Genomic DNA, 23657 nt, shown 5'->3' with positions numbered 1-23657 from the left:
CTCCTTCCTCCAACCTCAGTCAAATTTGACAGCGGGGAAGAAATCCCAAACATGAGCCCTGGCGGAAAGGCAGGTAGTCTCAGCTCCCCCCAGGGGCAGTGCTGTCCCCTTGCCCAGCCAAACAGGGAAAGAACTGGAAGGACTCTGTAGGGATTTGTCTGCAAATCCACAGGAGAAGCAGTTTTGTGAGTTCAGCTGCTGAGAGAGAAACTGAAGTTAGCTGATAAATTGAGTATCACTGGTAGAGAACATCTAGAAGAGAGCTGTACTTCAACCCTTGTGAAGCATTTACACGATTATGAGAATATAAAATCAAGACGACATAATCACATGGAATCAAATCCATCCAATAGGAATACCTCAAAGTGCAGTTGTCACTGCTGCGTCTTAGAGCTGTTATCTTTCTTTTATGGGCGCTGTAACTACCTGGTTTGGGCCCCACTCTATTTAATGGCTCTGATACAGAGCAGGCACACGTTCCAATGTGCCCCATGGCTCCCCGCCAGCTCCTGCACTGGGTTTTCCTCCCGCGGATGGGTGTGGTGGGAGATGGCGTAGATCAGATCTCCTGACTCAATGTTGACAAAACTGAGGCACACACCTGGAACCGGGACACTCCTACAGCAGAGACAGAAATGGTCTTTGTCAATGAGCTGGAAGAAAACATAAAATATTTACCATTCAGGTCTGTGGGTGACAAGGAAGATCAACAGCAGAATGTGTAAATAAGGCCACTGCAAGCAGCGATGCTGCCTAAGGACTGCCCTTAAGAGCCAAGCGTCAGGCTGTTCAGAGACAGATGCAGTCCCACGGGAGGAGCAAGTTGGATGGCATTTTAGGCAGAGCAGGAAAACCAGCTGAGCACCGGGAATGATCCACGGGTGCGTAACAGAAACCTCAGCACACTGCTGGCACGGGTGGGATCGCTGCTGAATGCTCCGCCCTGATCCAAATGGTGAAAAACTGGAGACAGAGAAGCAATATTTATAGGGTTGGTGAGTCTGGAGTCCGAGGGGGAGCTCTGCAGATCTGCAATGGGAGCATTGAATCTGCGGATATCAGCCTGCACACAGCTCCATGGGAAAAGGACCTGGAATGGAGCATTCGCTCGAGCAGACCGAGGTGCAGCAGCAACTGAAAGCAGAAGCTAGACAAAGCTCAGTTTAAAAGGTACCTTCATTCCATCTACCAGGTAGATTTTCATGGAAACAGTCTGCCAATTCTTACTTTATTCTCAGAGACCATTTTAAAAATTACAACCATGGTCTTTTCTCTAAGATACAGGTATGCTATTGTTAAATTCTCTTGAAAGAGAAAAAAGCAACACATTCCCAAATATCTTACGACCTGCATCATACAGGAAGTCAAACCAGACAAACCTAGGTCCCTTTTGTCCTTTATAATCTGCTAATCTAGTATGCTTGCACAAGCAGCAGATTGTGACATGCAGACCTTCAACAGAAAGGATTCTGTGTACAAACCAGTCTGCAACAAAATGTTGTAAACAGTCCCAGTCATTGTTTGGCAGAGCGACTGCATATTTGTTATTTCACTTTGCCTCTCGATCTAATTTGCTTTAGTCACAGCACTTTGCCAAAGAAATTAAACAACTTCTTATTGATAACAGGCACTAAAATAATTACCGTCAGAGTTTTTGACTCAACAACACAGGAGACGGACGCTGTGGGTAAGAACAAACCCCACTGCTTTAAGAATGTGCACAGAGCGACCACGGGCCATTTGGAGGAAAAAATCTGTTTCCTTTCCCCTGAAAGATCTCTTTCTTTCTCTGAAGAGGCTCAGGCAGCAAACCAGGGTCAGCCTAACCCGAGGCTGGAAGTCTGCTCTGACCTCTGTGTTCTTTAAGCACGCTGTACCAGAACGCTTCTCTTTTCAAATAGGAGGTTCAACCATTAAACCACCCACTCCAGGGAGCGCAACCGGTCTCAACCGCCTCGGTTGCTTTTCAACAACACTGAGCATTACAGTCATTTAGAAACCCTACAAACGTACAGAAATTTTCAGTTCAGACTTACAACAACCATTTCCAGAAGCGCTGAGGACCCATGCAGAGCGCTGGCTCTGCTTTACCCCGTGGGATTTGGCTGGTGTGGGCCCTGCTGTGTGCTAAGGAGCAGCCGGGTGTTCCAGCACCGTCCAAGCGGTGATGGATTGCACACAGCAGCAGTCACGGTCCTGCGGAGACGTGCAGAGAGGTGCGAGTGCAGACAAAGCTGTCTGAGCTCCCACGGTATTATGGTCTGGCTGAATTGTTTCGAAGCCTGCGCTGCGTTAGACAGAGCTAGTTTGCTTCGAGGTTAAACAGACCAAAATTGAGCGTTAAAATGCAGACGTTAAGATCCATAGATCTATTTAAACATCAGCTTAAAATACAGGCAAGTTCACGGCCGGTGCTGTTTCAATCAGCCAATTCTTTAATGGCTTTGCATGCTGATTTAACTCATGATGATGCAAGCGACTGAAACATTGCAGCACAGCCCTAAGAACCCTGCAAACCCCAGGACAGCTCAGCACCACTCCGGCCATCGCATCCTGCTCCAGGAGGCGTCCCACGATCCCAGGAGCAGCAGAGGAGCACTGTATCGCTGTCTGCTTTAACCAACGCCACCGTCTCTTCCATGTGAGGGCAGAAAGGGCTCCAGCAGCGCTCCCATCATGGCTGCTGGTGGGGCAGGGCGCAGGGAGGGAGCCAGCCTCCCAGTTTTCCTTTTTTTTCCCTTTGGAAATGTGTTCTGTGTTGTGTGGACAACAGCTTCAAGACCAAACAGGGGATGGGGATGAAAAGAAGAAGGAATAAGTAAAAAATAAAGAAACGAGCATAACCTGACGTTGTTTCCACAGTACGTCCTTCGCAGGGCAGCTCAGCGCTGGTGTACCGACCCGGCAGCGCGACTGGACCCGGGCAGCACTTACCTCATCCCTCCCACCGCTGGGCTGCACGGCTTGGCCCAGGCACCCCTCTAGGTGGGCTTTGTGTGCCTTCCGCCCGCCGAAGCCTGGCTTTGCTATCTGATTTGAGGGAGCAGCTCAGCGGGGCCCGGGGCTGAGGGCCGGGGAGGCCGCGGGACTCCTCCCCACCATTCGCGGCCACGGGCGGGCGGAGGCGGCCGCCGTTCTGCCGCACCGGCGGCGGGGGGAGAAAAACAGCGCAGAGCCATGTGACGGCGGCGGGGAGCGCTCCCCCGGCACGTTGGCTCCAACTGCTCATTAGCTTGCCTTCTTCCCCCCCCTCTCCCCCCCAACCCCCATTTTACAGTTGGGGGGGTGGTGTTTATTCCTCTTTTTTTCTCCTCCCTCTGCATTTAGGCTGCTTTCAGCCTTTGGTATTTATAAAACCGGTTGGAGGAAGGGAGGAAGGCTGAGGGGCGGGCTGCGTTATTTATAGGTGCCCAGCCCGCAGGATGCGCGCTTGCCTTTGTCCTCCCCCCTCCCCCCCCCGCCTGGAGCCCCGCCAGCCCCGCGCCGCCCGCTGCCGCAGGGCGCTCCCCGCCGCCGCCATCTTGTGCGCCGCTCCCTGCTTTCTTTCTCCTTCCAAAACCCCTCACAAAGCGATGGGGGAAGGGAAAAAAAAAAAAAAAAAAGAGAGAGAAAGAATGGAAAAAGGGGTGGGAGGTGGGGGAATAAAAAAGGCCGTTTCCCCCGCAGTGAGCGAGACGTGGAGCGTCGGGAGGCAGTGGGGGACCCAGCGCTGAGGAGAACGCGGCGGTGAAGAAGCAGCCATGATGGCGGCCGTCCTCACACAACACCGAGCGCGACCCGGAGCGCCCTGCCAGCCACCAGCCGCCTTTCCCGGCGCACGGGACGCGGTTTCTCCACAGGCTTTCACACAATAAAAGCACCAGACTTCGGCGGGGAGGCCATTTCGTGGTCTGGGTGGCCGCACTAAAGCACAAGCGCTGTGAATTACCAACTGCGTCACGGCTCTCTCCAACTGTAGCGCTCAGGCAGCCAAGGGTCCCTCACTTGGAAGGCAGCTCCCTCACTCCGGATTTACTTCCAGACCTCATTTTTCCCCCCTCTCTCTACCTCACTGCCTCGGTATGAAGGATTTTACAGTGCTATTCAGTGAGACATCCGCCATTACGACTCACCCCCCCCCCCCACCCCCTCCTTTCCTCTTGTTTGCTTTTTTTTTTTTCTCCTCCATCTGCTGTAATTAGACGGATAAACATGTAAGGGAACCCTACCACCGCCTTTTCGCCTCTTTTAAAACCAGCTACAGTCCTCACAATCTGCAGGCAGACATTTTTTCCCCCCTTTTGTGCCTCTGCCATGGATTCACGGAACAAAAAAAAAAATAACCAAACAACCACACACACACACGCACCAAAAAAGGACAGTTCTGCAGACAACCACACAGAAAGAAATCCTTCCTTGAAAATAGGACCTTCCTGAGGTCTTGTAGACATGTCTGAGGAGGAGACCGCCAGGACGACCCTTGGGATCCCTCGCCCAGGACAGTAACACGGGCCTGGTCCGTATGTTCCTCTGAGGGCAGAAGGGTGTACTCACCACGCACCACAGTTGAATGCAGCTCTGAAGGTGATGTTGTTATGTTGTTACGCTTTTTTTTTTTGTTTTGGCTTTGTTTTTAAATATGGCTATAGATAACTGGTCTGTATCACCACGTCTCCCTCCCGTACAGTTTGCAAGGCAAAGCAGATCATGGTGAGATGGTTACGGAGCTTTGTATGGCTGTGGCTTAGCATGAAAGAAACACCAAAAAATGACCAAAAAAAAAAAAAAAAACCAAACCAAACCAACAACAACAAAAAAAAAACCACCAAAAAACAACCAAAGCAACAAAAAGCGATGTACAGCATCTATAGGAAGCGTTGTGCAGCTCTGCTGAACGACCGTACACAGCGAGGAGTCCTGCTCAAGGCTGAGCTCGATGCAGATCACACAGAAAAAGGACGTGCAGTGCTTTTCCACAGAGCACACGGCGCAAAAAAAGTGCTCTCCTGGAGACCTGGGCAGCATTCAGTGGTGGTAAACAGCCTCAGGCAGCTTTGAGCTAAAGTATCTTGCTAAGTTATATATTCCAAAAGCATCAATTGGTTTAGAGCAACAGACAAGAACATAGACATGCAAGGCTTAGAAATAAGGACCACTTCGGTAACATTAACATGAAAACTACACTTAGCAAGGACAGAATGGAGTGGGTACTTACAACGTAAAAGAAAAATCTTAAAATTGCTTTTTTTTTTTTTTTTTTTTTTTTTTTTTTTTTTTTGCCAGAAATCAGTATTCCTATGTCTATAGTTAAAACATTACCTTCAAGCACGAGAGGAGTTAATAACAATGGCCAGGAATTAGGTGTTTAACACAGGAAATACCTCCTAAAATTTATTGTGCAGTCATCACAGAGCTCTATCAAGCTTTAAAAACCCCCAAAACCCAGCAACAACAGAAAAAAAATCATGTATTTACTCTGTTTTTTGCATTCAAAATTGTTACTGCTGACATAGGGTGTGCCATGACCTAGTTACACAAGACAAAGATGGATCCCGAATCATAAGGGAAAAATCCGAAATCTTTTTAAAATCTTCCTTCTTCTGTGAGTCCTTTGCCAGAATTAACACCCCCCCGGGCGCTCCTGCCAGTGGACGGAGTGGATTCACATGGAGGATCCCCTTTTGGAACAAAGAAAAGCCCACTTGGCCATTGCGTTCCATTGCAGAAAGATGGCCGCCTGGTCTCTCGGCCTCTCCTTAGCTGTCTGCTGAAGGATGTTTTTAGATCGCCGTCTAATAACTCAAGCCAAATGCAAGCCGCGCGCCGATTGGCTGCGGCCGCCCGCTGCCTTTAACCAGCCAATTGCCCGACCGCGGCCGAGCTGCGGCCCCGCGCCTGTCGGCAGCCGCGCCCGCGCCATGCGCCCGCCGCACCCGCCCGGCTCCGCGCCCCGGCAACCGGCGGGGGGACCGCGCCGCGCGGCCTTTAATACCTAAAACAAAATGGAAGCTCCCCGCTGATTGGCTGCCGCCGGGCCCGGACCTTTAATAAGCAAAACTACCCCCCCATTCTCCTCCAGCTCCCCCCCCCGGTTTTTTTTCTTTTTTTTTTTTTTCCCCTCCCCCCGCAAACAGTGCGGTGCTGCTGCGCTCCACCCGCGGCCTCCGGGCCCTGGGAGCGGGCTGTGTTTTGGAGGGGGTGTCGGAATTTCCCCTAAGTGCTTCCCCCCAAAAACTTGTCCCACCTCTAGGTCCATCTTGTTTAGAAACACTTTGCGCTAAGGTAAACGCAGCGGGCAGATTCCACGCTCCCCCTTTGACGGCCTTAAACCCGGGGCGGGGAGGGGAAAAAATACCCGCAGCCCAACAGCGGCCCATGCCGCGGCGCTCGGCGGCGCTGGGGCGGCGGTGGGGCGGCCGCGGGCCGGGGGCTGCGCGCTGCGGCCGCCGTGAATGTGCAGGCGGCGGAGGGCGGTTAGGCGTTCGCGGCGCTCGCAGCGGTGTATTGTGGGAGGCCGCCGCCGCCAGCAGCGAGCACACACAATATGTGGTGGCTCGCGAAAACGGGAGGCAGGAGCCTGGCGGGCAGCCCGCGCCGGTAACCGGCCCCATGTGAGACGGGGAGCTCGCCTTTCGCCGCCCGGAGACGATCGGCCGCCGAGCGCGATGTCTTTCCGAGAGATCAAGGCGGGGGAAAAAGCCAAGCACCCTGAAGATCATGGCAAAAAGCAGAGTTCAAGTGAGACTGGGTCTTTTTTTCCTCCTTCTCTCTTCTCTTGTCTTGCTGGGGTGGAGGGGGGGGACTTAGCTGGCGGTCCCCCCCCATTTTACGGGTTTGCTTCGTGGTAGATTTCCTCCCCGCCGGGGTGTGGGGCTCGCTTTAAAAAAAAAAAAAAAAAAAAAAAAAAAAAAAAAAAAAAAAAAAAAAGGCTCTTTGTTGAGTATTTTTTTTTTTTTAACTTCACGCTTTTCCGTGTGTTTTGTCTTTCCCTTCTCCGCTCCCCCTTGCCCAGGTTGGATCAACGGAATGGAGAACAGCACCCAAGCCAGCACTTCTGTCGAGAAAAGAAATCACCATTGGAGAAGTTACAAGTTGATTATTGACCCGGCTCTGAAAAAAGGACAGCACAAACTCTACCGCTACGATGGGCAACATTTCAGCATGCCGGTGAGTGGGGGGGGGGTCCTGGATTTCCCCCCGCTGTACCGTGCCCCCCTCCCATCCTGCACCCCTCCTGTTTTGGGGCTGGGGTCCTCCTGGGTAGCAGATCCCTCGGTGCTGGGGGGGGCTGGGGACAGCCCCCAGAGCGAGGGCCACCTGACACTGTGCATTCAGCTGTCAGGAGCCCAACACTGAGCCCCAACCTGCAGCTTTCTTTCTGTGTTTCCAATCTGTGTGCATTTCCCAGCAGTATTGCAATTTGACACGTGTGTGTGTGTATGTGTGTATGTGTTTCTCTTCCCTTGAGACAGCCCCTGCTTCCTCGGGGTTTATGTTTTTGTTTTATTTCTGCCTTAAATTCCAAACGCTGTTATTGTTGCTTTTGTGCTTTTTCTTCTTCTCCTCCCAGAACTCGGGAATTGCTCCTGTGGATTGTGTCAGAGATCCCAGAATAGGGCGAATATGGACCAAAACGAAGGAGTTGGAGCTGTCTGTCCCCAAATTCAAGGTACTGCCCCTGACTTTCAGATTTAGCTTTGTATTCTTGTTTACCCGGGAGTGCGGCCCGAGTTCCCAACAGTTTAATGAACCATTTAAATGATAGTCCCATTCCTATTAACATTATTATTTGGCAAACCGTTTCACAATAATCCTGTTCCATAAAGACCACGAGCCATCGGTGCAGCTGCCTAACGAGGTGGCTGGGAGCTCTGAGCTGTGTCTGGGGGCTTCTCTCGGGTGGGGGGCAGCACGGGGGGGTCCTGCTGACAGCACTGCTCCGTATTCGGGGGCAGAGCTATTTCAGTGCGTGGCTGGGCTCTTCCTCGGAGGCTGCTTTCTTTCCCTGAAGTTTGCAGCAGGCTTTAACCCTCTCCTTCCCGTGTCTTCCCAGTGCCCTTCTCTATGCTCTCTAACGATGCCGATTATTTGTATTGCCTTCCCCTTCCCTTGTGCCTGCTTCCAGATTGATGAGTTTTACGTGGGGCCAGTGCCTCCCAAGCAGGTCACCTTTGCCAAGCTGAATGACAACATCCGTGAAAACTTTTTAACCGACATGTGCAAGAAATACGGTGAAGTGGAAGAGGTGGAGATTCTCTACAACCCCAAGAACAAGAAGCACCTGGGCATTGCCAAAGTGATTTTTGCCACTGTCAAAGGTGCCCGGGAGGCTGTCCAGCACCTTCACAACACCTCTGTCATGGGCAACATTATCCACGTGGAGCTGGATACAAAAGGTGAGGGGCTCGTTTTGGCCTCGTGGTGGTGGCTGGCAGCACCCATGCTCTTCCCCTGCTAAAGCAGCCCCTGCTGCAGCCCCGAGAGCTTGGCGTTATGAGTATGGAGGGAGCTCCTTTCCCCTTGCGTGTGCGTTGCGTTTTGGGTCCTTTGCAAGTCACATGGAACACAATGTGTTGTCTGTTGCTAGGAGACAGCCCTGTAATTTGCAAAATGCTGCCATCCTGCCCTGTCCACAGGGTCCTGGCTGTGCTCAGCCTCATCCCTGGGCTGCCATCCCCCCACAGTTTGGCATGTTTGGATTTTTGGTGCGGACTTTGTGCTCCTGGTGCTCTTGAGGTGGGGATTCTGGCTGGGGTGCTGGCTGCTGCGTGCCTGGCATTTCATTGATGCTTAGCAGCAAACTCCAGGCTGGCAGCACAAGCATGCCCAGCACTTGACAGTGTGAGTGTGCATGCAAGTGTGTGTGCAAGTGAGAGCCTGTCTTAAAGCAGCAGGACCCCCTTGTCCCAGCCAGCTCCCGGATCCACCCCTGAGCTTGAGGAGTACTGTAAACCTTCTGGTGGTGTGGAAAAATTGCATCTTGCTGCTTTCTCTTTTCCTTCACTCTCAGTGAAGGAGTTTGCTAAAATGTACCCAAATCTTAACCATTGTCTAAAGCTGAAGATGTGTAGCAACCTCAATGTAAATCAGCTGTCTCTTGGACTTCTGCCTTGCAAATGTTACATTTCTAGTTTAAAGCTGGTTTGTTGCACCCTTCACTGGGAAGAGGGCATTGTTAGCACCATTTTCTTAGAAAAGAGAAAAAAGAAGTGCATTGCTGATCATTTGTTCTGTATTGAGAGGCTTCAACACTTTAGCATGCGATCTGTACAGCAGTTGGCATGCCACACGTGGTAAGAGGGTATAGTAAGACCTTAATTGACATTACGGATCCCCAGCAGAAACAAAATCACAGTAGTAGCTCCGTGCTTTCTCTTGTAAGCTAACAGTGTCTATATACATATGCTTTGACATTCTGTTATCATTAATATATACAGGCAGGCTCTTTTCCCTGCTAACTTTGAAATTGAAAGGTAAATTACATTTCTAAAAAGAATTAACCATTTGTAGTTCTAGTAATGTAAGCTAAAGCAGGCTCATAAGTAGTGGATGTCTTAATGACAGGTGTTTAAATATGCTGATTGTACTGCATTCCTCCTGGTTTTCGTCCATTCATAAACTACTCTGCAAATCTTGAACAGACAGCTGACTTTTAATGCTCCTCTTTGTAGGGAGAGAACATCAAAATCTTCATTTTTAAATTGCATTTTGTTTTGTTTGCCATCTCGGTGCTTCCAATGTTTCTTTTTTTTTTTTCCACAGCTGCATCTATTCCATTCTAAAAGAGTACCACTGCAAATGTTTTGTAATCCAAGAAAGTCCAGTAAAAGTATTATTCCTAAGGTAGCATTAGCAGGTTTAGGTTATTCTTCATATGTGTGTGTCTGTATGTGTCTGTAAAATAAATATTAGGAGCAAAAGTGTTTTGTCTGTCTGGCCTGAGCACAGGCTTGGGAATCTGGAACTAATAACTCAATTCCCTTATCTAAGGTGGGCTGGTTTAAAGCATGCTCTCTGCCTCAGTGCATCCTTCTGCAAAATGGACATAATAATGGCCTGGCCTTAGAGAAATAGCTAAGAATCATTACACACAAAGCTCCTTGAAAATGAAAATGTAAGTTTTCCAGGAGGAAATGTGAAACTTTCTAATAATTATTTTACATTTTTTTAAAAACAGTTTTAAAGTAAACCCAACAATTCTGTATCCAGAGTGCCGTGGTTTCCTGGGGGTGTGCAAGTGTTAATGACTCCAAGCATCTTAGGCCTTGTCTTGAAGAGATGGGTTTTTGTTATGACTTCAGTTGAACACTTGACGTAGTTGATAATGTGCCTCAAGGCTTTATGAAATGGAATCTGAGAATCAAATAACTTCATCTGCAGTGTTTATTCAAAATAAATCAGTCCTTTCCATGTGCAGAATCAGGCTATGGATCCTTTGCTTTTAAATTGCACAGTGATTCTCAAGGAGCACGGGGTTTCTTACAGGTTGCAAAATAAGAAGGTTTGGGTTACTAAACTACAAAATAATGAAAAACCTAATATTAACAAACTATGTCTTCTCCAGAGTTCAGAGATTTAGTAATGAAAAGGCTGTCAGTAGCAAGATAGGGGGGGCATTTTGGTTCTCTAGCTTTTATTCTTTGAAAGATGCTATCGAGCACACACCTTGAACAAAGGAAAGCAAATATCAGTGTCTTTTTGGAAAGCAGTGCTAATGGTTTTGTCCTCAGCATTCCCAGGCACCTTGTTTGCATTTCTAGCAGCCAGTTTCTGACAGCAAGGTGTGTTAGCAGAGCATTCTGGAGCAGCTCTGGCTGTTGGCAGAGGCTTGTCCCTTCAGTCGGAGTTTCACTTCTTAAATCTGCAAACTATTTGCTTGGCACTTTGGAGAGGAGGGAAACTGCTGCTCTCCAGAGAGCGTGGTAAGGAGTAGAGCTGCCAAACAGACCGAGAAGAGGAAAAAGGATTTGGGAAACCTCTTTGTCTTGGCTTGAGAAAGGAGCGTCTGACTTCACTTGGCCTTGCAGATTATTTAGAGATGATCTCTACAAACAAAACTCAGAGGTGTTGCTTGCTCCTCTGTTGCAGGGATGCAACAGGCTGGGAGTGTTAGCAAATACAAGGAATGCATATTTTTACATAGACCATATTATTTTGGTTTTTAAAACTCTTCTATTGTGGTTTGTGCAGGTGAAACCCGCATGCGATTCTATGAGCTGCTCGTTAATGGTCTTTACACTCCTCAGACCCTGCCTGTAGGCACTGAACAGGACACATCGCCAACTGTGAATGAAACCCTCCAGGTATGCTTTGCTTGGTTTTTGTTTAAGAGTAGCTTCTACAGAGTTCCAAACAAACTTTTCATTGAACTTTGCTTTTTAGGACTTTCAGTGTAGCTTTGTTTTTTTTTCTGTCCGGTCACGGTTTCAGTGCATGTTACTAATCTACATTTAAAGACACCTTGATCGTATTGCTACAGGAGGTGTAACTGTGGATGCAGTGCATGTGGCTAATCTGTATGCCCACATTTGCATAGTGGTACGTGTTCTTTGTCTTTTTGAATGAAAAATATCTATAGAACCAACAGTATGTGCCCTATTAATGCTAGAAATTCCAGCAGTTAAGAGGATGATGGGATCAGGTCTGTCCCTGACATTATTCCCTTGAAGACAGGAGGAGTGATTTACAGTGCTACATTTGGCCTAGCATCTGCAGTATATAATTCTTAGCCCATATATTCTTCAGCTAACAGAGGAGAAACATCAGATCTTGAGTAGTGGCATCAATTGACCAGAATCTTAATTAGTCATTGGTATCAGTTTTTAAGAAAAGCAGTCAGCAAAATACCTGAGGGCTCCCAGGGTTTTCTCAATACTTAGGGAACAAATCTCTATATGGGTTTGTCCAGGTAACTGCTCCTCTACAAACTCCACTGCAGTGAGGGGGGCAAAAGGAAACAAAGCCCGTTGGTGTGGGTTCCTCAGCCCCCTTAGTTCTTCTCAACGTCCTTTTGTCTCTGATCGTAGCTTAGAAACTCCCTTGAAGACATCAATTTTTGAAAGAGGTTTTTGAAGCTTCTAAGTATAAAGTTTTCCTCTCAACCTCTTTGTGCTCTTATGACTTCCTGGAATGCCATAATTTCATTAATTTTGTAATCAGATGTTTTCAGGACAGCTTAATAGCTGTGAATTAAATATAAATATCCCACTGATCTGAAAAATCCTAATGTCCATGTGATCGTGGTCTTGACAAGGGATCACACTAGGAGCAGAGTCTGCATAAGTAAGTGGATGAAATGCATGAGTGTAGCAGGCAGGTGTGAGCTCGGGGTGGGTTTAGTGGCGCTGGCATGTGATGAGCAGATCATGGGAAGGATCCCTTTACCTACCTGTGTGTGGGAAAGCAGCAGTGACTCTATGGTCTGACTGGTGGGACGTGGTGTGCTGCTGAGGAGCTGGAGCTCAGCCCTGCCTCTTTAGCAGGAGGACTCACGGTGAAGCTCTTGCTTTGCTTTATGGAAAATTGATTCTGGCGCTGATGTTTAGCAGGGCACTGTTATGACTCAGCAGTGTCTGAGTGGGAGCAGGGCTTCTCCTAGAAACCCCCTGGATGCTCCTGTGAAGTCAATTGCAGAGCAATTACTTGGTTGCTCTGCAGAACTGTAGGGTTTCAGTTTTCAAACGCCGTATTCAGTAGCACACTGCCTGAGCATTGTCTTGATGGAGGGGTTTCAAACCTATTTTTAGCAGCTGGGAACTTTCTCAGTCTTTTACACCTGTAGCCTTCTTCATTGTTTCAAACAAATGTTTGGTAGCAAGGGTAGTGGTGTGCAGCTCCTTAACCAACGAGAGGCATGTTGCCTTCAGCAGGCCTCCACTTTCACTTATGGGCTTGTTATATAGGTTCGATTGCAGATTTGCTGTTTGCTGATTTGGATGTTTGGATTTGTTTGCAAAAAAAGTTAATTTGATCATATCTCAGAAATGTTTTCAAACTTTCTCATTGTTGTGCAGGATTTTGTCGTTTTCTTCTCTGTTTGCAATTTAGACAAGACGTACAAATAGAAATTTAAATTCTTATAACTGAAAGTATTTATGCAAGTCGGCTGTTCACCTGATGCTCTCAAGTAGAGCTTATGAAGAACACTGTTTTGTTGGCTTCCTTCCTCCTTCTCTTAGAGTCCCTCTCTTTGCTTGCCGTTTTCAAATCAAGGGGAGTGGTTCATAATGGATGATGGTTTGTGTTTTCAAGAATGCTCTAACCTATTTTTTTGTCATGGAAATCAGTGCAAACTCCCAGGGTACTTCTCAGAAAACCAGGTGGATTAGACAAATAGTATCTGAAAAATGTGTGTTTAGGTGCTTTTCTCTTTTCTGTTTTGATAGTTGACAGATTCTCTGAAGCGCTTGAAGGACAGTAACCTTTCCTCTGCGGGATCATCTGTCACCCCAAACAGCAGCACGCCGTTTTCCCACGACACAGCCTATTCCAGCTGTCGGCAGGACACCCCAAACTCGTTCAGTCAATTCACCCCGCAGTCCCAAGGGACGCCCCACACCCCACGGTTAGGGACGCCATTTTCCCAAGATTCCACGTATTCCAGCCGTCAGACGACGCCAGTGTACCACTTTGGGCAGGACAGTGGGTACAAACACAGGAGACACGAAACAAAATTTACGGATGCCTACAACCGTCGACCGGGAGGACATCACTATGTTCATAATTCTCCTGGTGTTTTCCGCGGGACAGAGCATCAGTTCAGTACGTTCAAATCCCATCAGCAGGAGCCAGTTCAGTTCTCTCACACTCCTCCCCTGAGCCACTCGAGTTCTTCGAGTTACAAATCTGCCTTCTCTCCTTACCAAGCACCAGCCGTATTTCCGCAGTCTGAGGAGCAGCCGTTTGCCCAAACTTCCAGGGAAGCAGAGTACCGAAGACCTGCACCGCCTCCCGCCGAGATGGTCGTAGAAAGCAGTGCTGCCACCAGCGCTGATTTTGCTCCAGTGAAGGAGAAACCAGAGGAACCTCCACCCTTACCAGATTCAAACTCTGCTCCTGAGCCGAGCGCACCGTCCTTCTCTCAGACCCCTGAGAGGAGTGAGACCCCTGGCACCCCCACCATGGAGTCTGAAATGCAGCATAATAGTTTAGACTCAAGGATTGAGATGCTCTTAAAAGAACAGAGAACAAAGTTACCTTTTCTTAATGAGCATGACTCAGATAATGAGGTCCGAATGGAAGGTAGCCCTATCTCCTCTTCCTCCTCCCAGCTCTCTCCCATCCCAATGTACGGTTCGAACTCTCAGCCCGGTTACAGAGCTCAGACACCTTCCTCACGCCCTTCCAGCACGGGCCTGGAGGACATCAGCCCCACGCCGTTACCTGACTCTGATGATGATGAGCCCATCCCTGGGACTGCTTCTCTGAATCAGAATTCCAGGGGTACATCAGAGGCCAGCATGACTCCCATCGATCAGCTGAACAGGACCTCCAAAGTCGAGACCTTGGAGGTTAAAGAAATGGTGCCTGGGGACCAGACTCCAATATCGGAAAAGATGGACGAGGTAAGTGAGGTGGAATTTGAGCCACAGTGCTTCAAACCTGGGCAGGGAGCAGCTCTTTTTTTGTGTGTCATTCAGAGTGTTGGGTTTCTGGTCGCTTTTTCTTTTACTCAAAGCATCTCTCAGTGAGCGGGATGTGACATGCCATTCTCTAGGTTTTTTGGTTTGTTTTTCTACTCTAATTCATAATTTCAGCAGAATAAGCCGTGGAAGTTTGGCCACTGCTCATGCTGTGGATGTCCTGAGCAGTTCAGCCACTGGAGCAGTTCGTCGAGCGCTTTCTGCCATTGCTCTGGTCCCTGAATGTGGGTGTGTATGTATGCACACACTTGCTTAACGGGGCTTTCATGTTATGCTGAAGTATTGAATGTATACTTTGTTTGATAGCTCTCCAGCTATTTATGCCATCTGGTTTGAACAGAAGACAGTTGCTGGGTTTTAATACTCCCTTCACTCAGTTTAGGGGGAGGTAACTGGCTTGTGGGGGATGTGCTCCATTGAGTCTTCCAATAATAGAGCAGAGCTTGCTGCCTCTCCTGGGGCATTCGTGGCTGAAGGGACAGCAGAGCTTAACAGTGTGGAATGGTGCCAGCAGACAGAAATTACGTTGCATGGAACGTCTGTTTGGGACCTCTGTTGCAACAAATGTGAGTTTGGCTTCAGTAGACGTGTCGTATCTATTCAGCTGTGTCAAGAAATGGTCAAAACAGAGTTCTTTGCCAAGAACAGACCCTTTTCCCTCAGCATTTATGGTAGTAATACAAAAAAAGAAACTGTGTGGTGTAAAAGAGCTCTTCAGTAAGGAAACCTCTTCCATCCAGGAAGGCTTGTCTTGTGTAAATGTCCTGAGCATGAGATATCAGTTCCATTTACTGATGAAAGTTTCTGGTGTTCAGCTGGCATTTAGTGGGTTTCTCCAGTGGTTTGCAGTGATGGGGCTTTCACCCTCTGGAAGTGGCTGCATTTCAGGGTAGGGGGAGCTGCTCCCATGGGTGCAGACTTTGAAGAGTGCTGATGTGGAGGAAAGGTGCTGCTGCATTAACAAAGTGCCTGTCTCAGTGTTAAATAGGAAAAAATGTCACTGTTTCTGGATGCTTTATTTTTTTAGTGTGTGCCTTTCCAAACCTGCCAGCTCTTGCGTTGCCACTGAGTCTTTGAAAGATACATTTGTTACATTGATCTAGACTGGCCCATGTTCCTGGGCCAGGGAGGCTGGTGGGACCTGAGAATGTGTTAATTAGCAACAAGGTTTTGATTCCTTATGCTCAGCCTGGCAGGCTTAAGAGGGGATACCCCAAAGTGCTAAAAAGGAAAAAATAAAATGAGGAAGGCATCTCTTCTGTCCTGGCTGTTCTGGGCATGTGTCTGCTGTCCTTACTCTTGTGCAACAGAGTTGCAGCCAATTACAAATGTGTTTGGGAAGATGGATGAATGCCAGCATGGTATGTGGGGTCAGGCGCTCTGTAGCTGCAGTCAGCACGGAGCACTGGTTGGGTGTCACGTTTGCAGGTTGCGATGTGGGGCAGTGGCGTGCCGCCGGTAGAGCCCGTGTTAGGTCTTTGTCTCCCCTTAATGAGATGCTGGTGTCAGAAGTTCATGTCGGTAGCTTTGTGGTACAAAAGGATGTGAACGCCTTGGTCTTCTGCAGAAATCTCCGAGCAGGTCTTGCTGCCTTAATTGTCTCTTCCCCATCCCAAAAAAAGTTTGCTGTTTGCTGTAGAAGCTGTTTATTTAACCCTGCTCTTGGTTACAAATCACGCTAAGCCATTCTGGTGTGTTTGAAAAGTTGCCTGTGCCTTTCTTTGCTCTATCTGATGCACAAAAACCATCTCCATGTGTTTTCACTTCCTTCCTCCACCCTTCTCACCCCCCCCCCCCCCCCCCCCCCCCGCCAAAGATTTTGCTTTAGAAAAAGGCTCTCCTGGCTTCCCTCTCTTTGGCGAAGGAGTGGAGCTGAGTGGTGACTTAACATAGGCTGAAATTTGAGCTGCAGCTTTCCAACTGAGCTGGAGAGGGGCACTGAGGCTGTCTGAGGGCTGGAAACTGAACCTCAGGCTCCATCCCATTGTGATAGCACTTCTCTGCTCCTGGGCCTTCAGGCTGCTCCACACAGCAGAGGGAAGGCAAGACGAAATGCTTCTAGCAACCGTGCGGTATGGGAAGACAAGCAGAGATGAGACATGAGTGTGGGGAGGGATTATTAAGTGTCATAAGGAAGCAATAAAGGGCACAGCGTTTGAACTGTTTTGCTTCATATTTGGCTTTCCCTGAGGGTCTGAGCAGCCCTTAGGCTCCAGCTGGAAACATCACAGCACTCCCAGGGACAATGCGAAGTGCAGGGAGGTTTTCCTTGAAAGAATAGCAGCTTTTGAAGGTTGTGATCCTGTTTCCCATTAAAAAAATTCAGGACTTTTGGCAATGTCAGCTAATAGAGTAATACTTTTCCTATAGGTGTCAAATTGTCGCGCAAGTTAAACTCCTCAGACTTGTCTTGGGTATGGAAGGTACTGCCAAGGCTGATGATGACTCTGATTTATCCTGCCGGGTCAGAATGTTGGTTTTCTAGATCCAATATGGTGTTGCTAAGCCTGAGACCTTGGCTGCCGGAGGGGAATGGCCAAGGGACAGGGCAGGGTGCATGCAGTGCAAGTTAAGAGTAGATAAAGGCTTTCTGCACTGGCTGCACAACCTGCAAGCCGGCAGGACAAGCAGAGGGGGGGGAGGGTCTTCGAAGAACCAGAAGATGGCAAGAAAGGAGAATAACTGAGCCATGTAGTTATTTTAATAAATTTGAGGGTAGCAGTGTGCAAACTTTCCTTCCTGCATTCCTGAAAGCTAACAAGGAAAGGACTGTGTTGATTTCTTTTTCATAGGATCTTTCTGTGCTGTTTCAGAAGTGCAGAGGTTAAGTACGTACCATTTCACGCTTTGACATCCCGTTGAGCCAGGTCGTGTTTTTGCTTGGCTCGTTACAGGAAGAGGCCCTGCCTGCACTCCGGGGATTATAACAAGTCACCGTGCTGTGTATCGATGATGCCTTTCATGTTTCAGCTGATGAAGGTGTTAGTTGGCATGCACAGCCTGTATGTAACAGGAAGACCGTGTGATTGACGATTGTATTTTTCCAGATTGACGAGCACAAAAATGCTTTTGAACCAAGAATCAACAGACTCATGTCTTCCTGGCGATTTGAATGAACAACTGGGTACTGTGGTGGGAGGAGAGCCAAAGGTGTTCCTGAAAATAAAGATCCTGAAATGCAAACGAGGTGCCAAGCAGTCCTGCTCTGGAGTTCAGCGAACAGTCTGGGGAAAAATCTGGGAGTGTTACAGTGCATGGCCCTGGAGGTACCTGACAGCCATTGCTGTCATATGTGCTCTGCACTGGGCTGTTGTGATGTGCTGAATGCTGTGCTGGGTGCTGAGGTGCCTCTCACAGCGTGGTGCTGACAGCTCTGTGCCAAGCTGATGGCTCAGGCTTAGCCCCACAGCGAGTGACCCCTGAGATTACATCTGGGCTGAATTTGCACTTTGCATCCCGTTGTCTTCGGGCTCTTATGCGGTCATGGTCAGAGTTGGAAGAAATGAATGTAGAAGGGTCACTTTGTCCCTCTGGATCCTTAGCAGGGTGCATTGCCATCCTCCTCAGGACACTGCATTGTGTCTCGTGTCGTGCCCCCATCCAGACCTAGCTATGGGTCAGTGGCTGGTGAATGATTCCCCTCTTCCATCGAGCTAAGTTCAATCTCAAGTTGTCACAAACATGTCAGAGAGAAAGCAATGGCCCAGTGCATGAGGAGGAGCAGTGAGGAGCAGGAGCTGTGCCTGCAGGATGCATCCCCTCCAGGACACTGCATGCAGATGGAGTCTCTCTGCTCCTGCTTCATTTGTGAGATGTGTTAAATGGGGCTTCCTGAGGGGGAACCTAAGGGCGTCTGGCCAAGGGACACTCCAGGGCTGAAGAGCGCAGAAGTGATTTATTCAAGGTAAATGCACGTTAAGGCTGAGAAGGTAGAGTCTTAGAGCCAGGAAATGTGATACCTTGGTTTCCACAGTAACTGTGCAAGAGCCCTTATGCCCATAAGTAGCTGTTATGTATGTATAATATATATGAGTACACCTGGGATCCAATTTACAGCTAGAGTGGGATTCATCATTCCTGGAGGGAAATGGGGGAAGTGGATGCAGCGGTAGTTCTGGATGCTTTTTTTTTTTTTTTAATTGAAGAAAGGAGAAAAAACTGAGAGCTGCAGTGTGTGCCCAGTCTCATAAACACTTTTTCAAATTTTCCTGCCTCCTGAGCTCTTGCAAATGCAATCATTCCTGATGGAACCAGTTCCTAATGGAAATTCAAAAAATAGGTGTATGTTGTGACTCTGAATTTCCAGAAAGGCAGCCAATGCCCAAGCAGCAGAGATTAAGGTGACCGCCATGCTTCTACATGAGAATGGTATCAGCCATGCCAAACCTGTGAAATTAAGATGAGTGCGAGTGGCTCCATCTTTGGGCTCAGCTCTGGGGACATCTTACAGTATTTTTTACAGCCCATTCAGAAAGAATGGCAGCACACAGATCCTAGAAAATGACTTAAATACAGCCCTGCACCAGATCCTGTTGGGACCTCGGAGATCCACTCAGTGTTGAGCATTCTTCCAGAGCTGGTTGGGGAACCACAGGCAGGGGTCATTTCCTCGTGCATCCCATTCATTTACCACAGGCAACCTGCTGCCCCTTCAGAATTACGTGAAGCAGGGGAGCTATTTGCTGATTTGTCTGACTTTTGACTTCTCACATTTGGCTGCAGGTTGGTTCCTGGAGTGCTGAGCAGCTCAGTGTGGGAAGCAAGGAGTAAACAGGCCTGGGGGGAGCACTTGTTGAAGCAGAACATTGTGGGATTCACCGGTTGTGCTGGCGATGTGCTCCCTCGTAGGGGGAGAAACCTAAACAGAGGAATGTTTGACTCTATGGTTTGGTTGGGTTTTGATACCCAGCTGCTTCAGGGAAAGGAGGGAATGTAATGGAGCCAGAAATGGTGAAATGCTTTGAAGTGTAGCTGAAAAATAGAAAGCAGGCTGTGGTTGGGAGGCTGAGTGCCTTTCTCACTCTCTGGTACTGGGCCAGAGCTTTGAGGCTTTTACATTTTGCATATCTCATAGAAGTGACATTGCTGTCCCTTTTTTTATGTCACTGTTACTGGTTATACTCTTGCTACCAGCTCAGTTTTACTATGTTTTGCCACTGGTGACCTCCTGTACATTTTCACTTCCAAGTGAGCTGGGCACGTAAAATTGAATTGCTTGTTAGTAGGTAAAGCAGTGCTTACTGTGTGCTTCTGTAATGTTTAGATGTGCTGCTGCTCTGGAAGCTTGACTTCAAATTGCAGTGTTTAACCACAGCACACAGTTACCATGGAACGGTGTATGCAGGTCTGAGCTCAGCAGCCCATTTCCAGCCAGAGACCCTCCTGGTGTCTCTGCTTCTGCTCCTCACAGGGTTATTCCCTTTCTTTTCAACAACCCAATTTCAGCTGCAGTGGTGCTGAATGTGCAGATGCCATGAATGTAGGCTGTGGAACCTGATGCCGAGCGACACATTTTCCCTTACAGCTTCCCCACCCCGTTATCATTCTGCTCGCATTCTGCATCTGATGGCTGTGCAGAGTTGACTGAGGGACCACAAATGTGCTGCTGGATGGCAAGGTGCATTGCAACACGTGCCGACACCGAGCAAATGTGCCACTGTGTTAGGTAATCAGCTGAAATACTGAGAAAATAATTGCTGGTAACATATTGTGCTGGCAGCCAGAACAACACCAATTCCTGGGGCTGGTTTTGAAGAAGATGGAACAGCCGCTGTGCTATGTGTGTGTGTCTAACACACAGCAGCACACAGGCGAGCACTTATTCAAATTTCTGCTGGCTGCTGCCCTTCCTGGACACCCTAAATAGACACTGTTCATCAGCAGAACATTATTTTGCATATGCACCAGCGTGAAGTCCCATGACTTCGCACCCCCTTCTATTAATTCCAATTTTCAGCACGGGGTGCCTGTTTGCACCTAGCACAGATGGGGCAAAAACTCATCCCGAAAGCAACAAGTTTGTTAGTGCCCAGGTTTTGGTATGAAAGTGCAGTGCTCGCCTTCGGAAACGCATGTGCATCATGAGAAGGATTTCTCACCTTTTCCAACTCCTTGCAGGAAGAGATGGTTTAAAAATAGAAATCTAAAAAATCGTTTTGATTTGCTTAGTGCTCAACTAAAGCAGAGGTGGTTTTATAAGTCACCAGTCGTACAGACGGGCTGGTGAGGTCAAGGTATATGACAAACAGAAGGTGGAAAACAGATCTGTAATGCCTCCCCAGCCTCGGGGCTGCTCGATGTGTTGCAGGAGCAGCTCAAGCAAAGGAAGTTGTTGGTGGCTTGGGCTCTGGCAATCGCTCCTTGCATGGGGGGCAGTGGCACGGGGAGGAAGTGAAACTGCTCTTTGAGCTCAAAGCTGGCAGCCGTGCCCATGGCCCAGAGGTTTCCTTACAACAAGGGCAAAGGGCTGTAGGAGACCTCCAATTCCTACTCTTTGGCACTCCAGTGTTTCATCTTAGGTGCTTCCTAAGGGCACTTGAACTTGCTGACTGCTCTGCACGTGTGTGTTTTGTGGAGTCTGCACTTTTGTGGCACTGATAACTGGGTGCTTAGTGTTATTTATCGCACACCTTTGCCCGGCTCGGCCCTGTGTTGCCCAGCAGCTCTCCCCACAGCTGTCAGTAGGCCAGAGAGGGAGGAGGAAGGCTCTGGGAACTGTGGGGAGGAAGATGAGCAGCCAGGACACTCTTGCAGGGTCCAGTCCTCCTTCCTTCCTGCCCTCACTTTCCATCCCATGGGGACTGTCCTCGTGCTCACCACTGCCAGAATTCCCAGTATCAGTGCTTGGAATGACCATTAGATCAGAGGGGAGAGGAGGGCTGATAATGGTGCTGGCTGATGTGAAGGATATTATTTGCCAGGAGTTGAAAGAGCCCCTTGCTGGCTCGCTCCAGGAATCAAGTGTTTGCTGTTTGCTTGGGGGCTCTGGGATGAGAGTCACTGTCCTACAGAGGTTTTCCAAAAAGAGTTGTGCTTCACAGCATGTCATTTTGTGCTCATGCTCAAGCAGTGTGTCGTCTTCCCAGTATGCAGGAGCTGCTCGCATTGTGTTGAGGATGCTCCCTGTGCAGGGATTGCTGGAGCAGACAGCTTCTTTCCAGGTATCCCTCCTTTCACAGGAGCTTGTTATTTCTGGTGCCTCTTGTGTCCCAAGAAAAAAAAATAGACTGAAGATGGGAGCAGTGCAACTAGTGGAAGGAGGAGCTGAGAGACTATAGCCTAGGCTCAGTGCTGGTGTTTGTCTCTGGGGACAGTTTCCCAATCCCAGACCCTGCTGCCAAAAGATGGTATTTCAGTCAGCAGATGTGGCTGAGTTCTTGGTGCAGGTAATGGAGGGATTGTCTTTGAAGGAGGCTGATAAATGTGAGCAGTCATTATCGTGGTGCTCCAAGGGCTTTGCTGTTGTCCAGAAAAAAAAATCACTGGGAAAATGTGAAAATCTGTAGTACTGCATACAACTATTCAAACGATGGTAAAATAAAGGGCAATCTACCAGTTGAATATGTGCCACAGAGATGTGTATGAAAAGATGTACTTTGACAGGGGAATCTGAACAAATTTGTTCACCTGTTAATACTGTGTCAGGTGAGATACATCTCCCAAATTATATCAGCAGAGTGGTACCAGTAGATGGTTTTGCAAACAGGAGATGCATGCCAGTTGGTGAGAGACTGCAGGAGGATGCTGTGGGTCTGTTTGAAGATGGAGACTTTGTGCTGAGGAAGCTTTTAAATACCCTGAAGACTTTGGGTGGCGCTGTGGGGTCCTTTAGAGGAACACAGAGTGCTGTGCTGATGGGTTTTGAGTTTTTCTTTTCCAGGATTGAATGCCGTAAAGTAGGGTTTGTGTGGATGTGCTTTCAGTGTTCAAGAAGAGAAAACTTGAGCTTTAGATACTGCCACACCATCCATAAAAAAATAATCTGGCACTGGGGTCCCTCCAGTCCCTCATCATCCACTGGTCAGGACACCATCCTGTGCAGGAGCTGCTGCTGGTCCCATCTGGTACAACCATCTCACCCCAGTTCCATACTCAGCCTCTGCAGTTCCCTGTGGCAGTGAGGTTCAAAGATGAATTTTGCTCCAGGTGAAAAGTGTTTCCATGTGGTTTACTGTAAACCTCCTGCTTGCTAATTAGAAAACAGGTGGGGAAATCAGCATTGCTTACATCCTTCTTTTTTTTTTTTTTTTTTTGTATATTTTATGCCTGAACAAATGGCAGTGGGAATGTAGCGCAGCTGTGGGATGATTCCACTCCAGTAATTTAGAACAGTTGCAGCTACACAATTTATTTTGCATATGGTTGGGATAGTTCAATAGAAAAAGTTTGATATCTTCTAGAAGGCTGTGCAAAATGTCATGTTCTGCATGGGACCCTGTTAAGGGATCAGCCAGCAGTGCCAGTCCCAAGGGCTATGTTTCCTGCAAGGAATGTTGTGCAGGAAGAGTTCCTTCTGTAGCACAGCTCTTCTTTACAGAGCAGGCTTTGGGGAGGAGAATTTGAAGGTATTTTGGCTGATAATTGCTTTAAGTTTCATCATAGAATGAGGATTTTTAATGTTTTAATGAATATATCCCATGCCTCAGTTGATATGCCTGGTTCTGTCCTGCCTGGATGCAGGATGTAGTTAAATCAGTGCAGCAAGAGAAGGGAAAAGCTGAGCAGGAAGTAAAGCTGCAAAAAACTTGAGGTGCCTCCAGAGAGATCATCCGTAAGAGAAGAGGAAGTGTTACCAAAGGGGAACTGCTTCTTACTGGCCTCACCCTTGCTTTTGAGGAAGGACGTCTCTATGCAGCCTCTTCAGCAGCTTGAAATAGGCTCCTTGGGTTGAAGTATTCCCTGCAGCCCAGCTGGGTTTTAATGCTCAGAAGGATTTGTTGGTCTGTGCTGCAGTGCTCAGGAAAGGCGCTCCTTAGGATTGTGGATCATTTGTGGTCACTACGAGCCCAGCCACAGCACTAGATAGAGAAGTTTGTC

The 23657-nt window shown here is 48.3% G+C and overlaps 1 protein-coding gene across 1 annotated transcript in view; it reads left to right on the top strand.

The window, feature by feature from the left end:
- The first annotated feature begins 6416 nt into the window (after nucleotides 1–6416).
- SETD1B (SET domain containing 1B, histone lysine methyltransferase) overlaps nucleotides 6417–23657 on the top strand; it is a 46193-nt gene continuing 28952 nt past the window's right edge. The window contains exons 1-6 of the mRNA XM_052691324.1: nucleotides 6417–6717; nucleotides 6992–7146; nucleotides 7550–7648; nucleotides 8105–8375; nucleotides 11170–11282; nucleotides 13365–14543. Of these exons, the coding sequence (XP_052547284.1) occupies nucleotides 6432–6717; nucleotides 6992–7146; nucleotides 7550–7648; nucleotides 8105–8375; nucleotides 11170–11282; nucleotides 13365–14543 (2103 nt within the window). The 5' untranslated portion in view covers nucleotides 6417–6431. The remainder of the gene's footprint in view (nucleotides 6718–6991; nucleotides 7147–7549; nucleotides 7649–8104; nucleotides 8376–11169; nucleotides 11283–13364; nucleotides 14544–23657) is intronic.

This window comes from Tympanuchus pallidicinctus, unplaced genomic scaffold (genome assembly GCF_026119805.1).
Source record: "Tympanuchus pallidicinctus isolate F22 unplaced genomic scaffold, pur_lepc_1.0 scaffold28, whole genome shotgun sequence".
Classification (NCBI taxonomy): Eukaryota; Metazoa; Chordata; class Aves; order Galliformes; family Phasianidae; genus Tympanuchus; species Tympanuchus pallidicinctus.
Note: the sequence above shows the minus strand (reverse complement) of the source record. Positions and strands in the feature narration are given on the sequence as shown.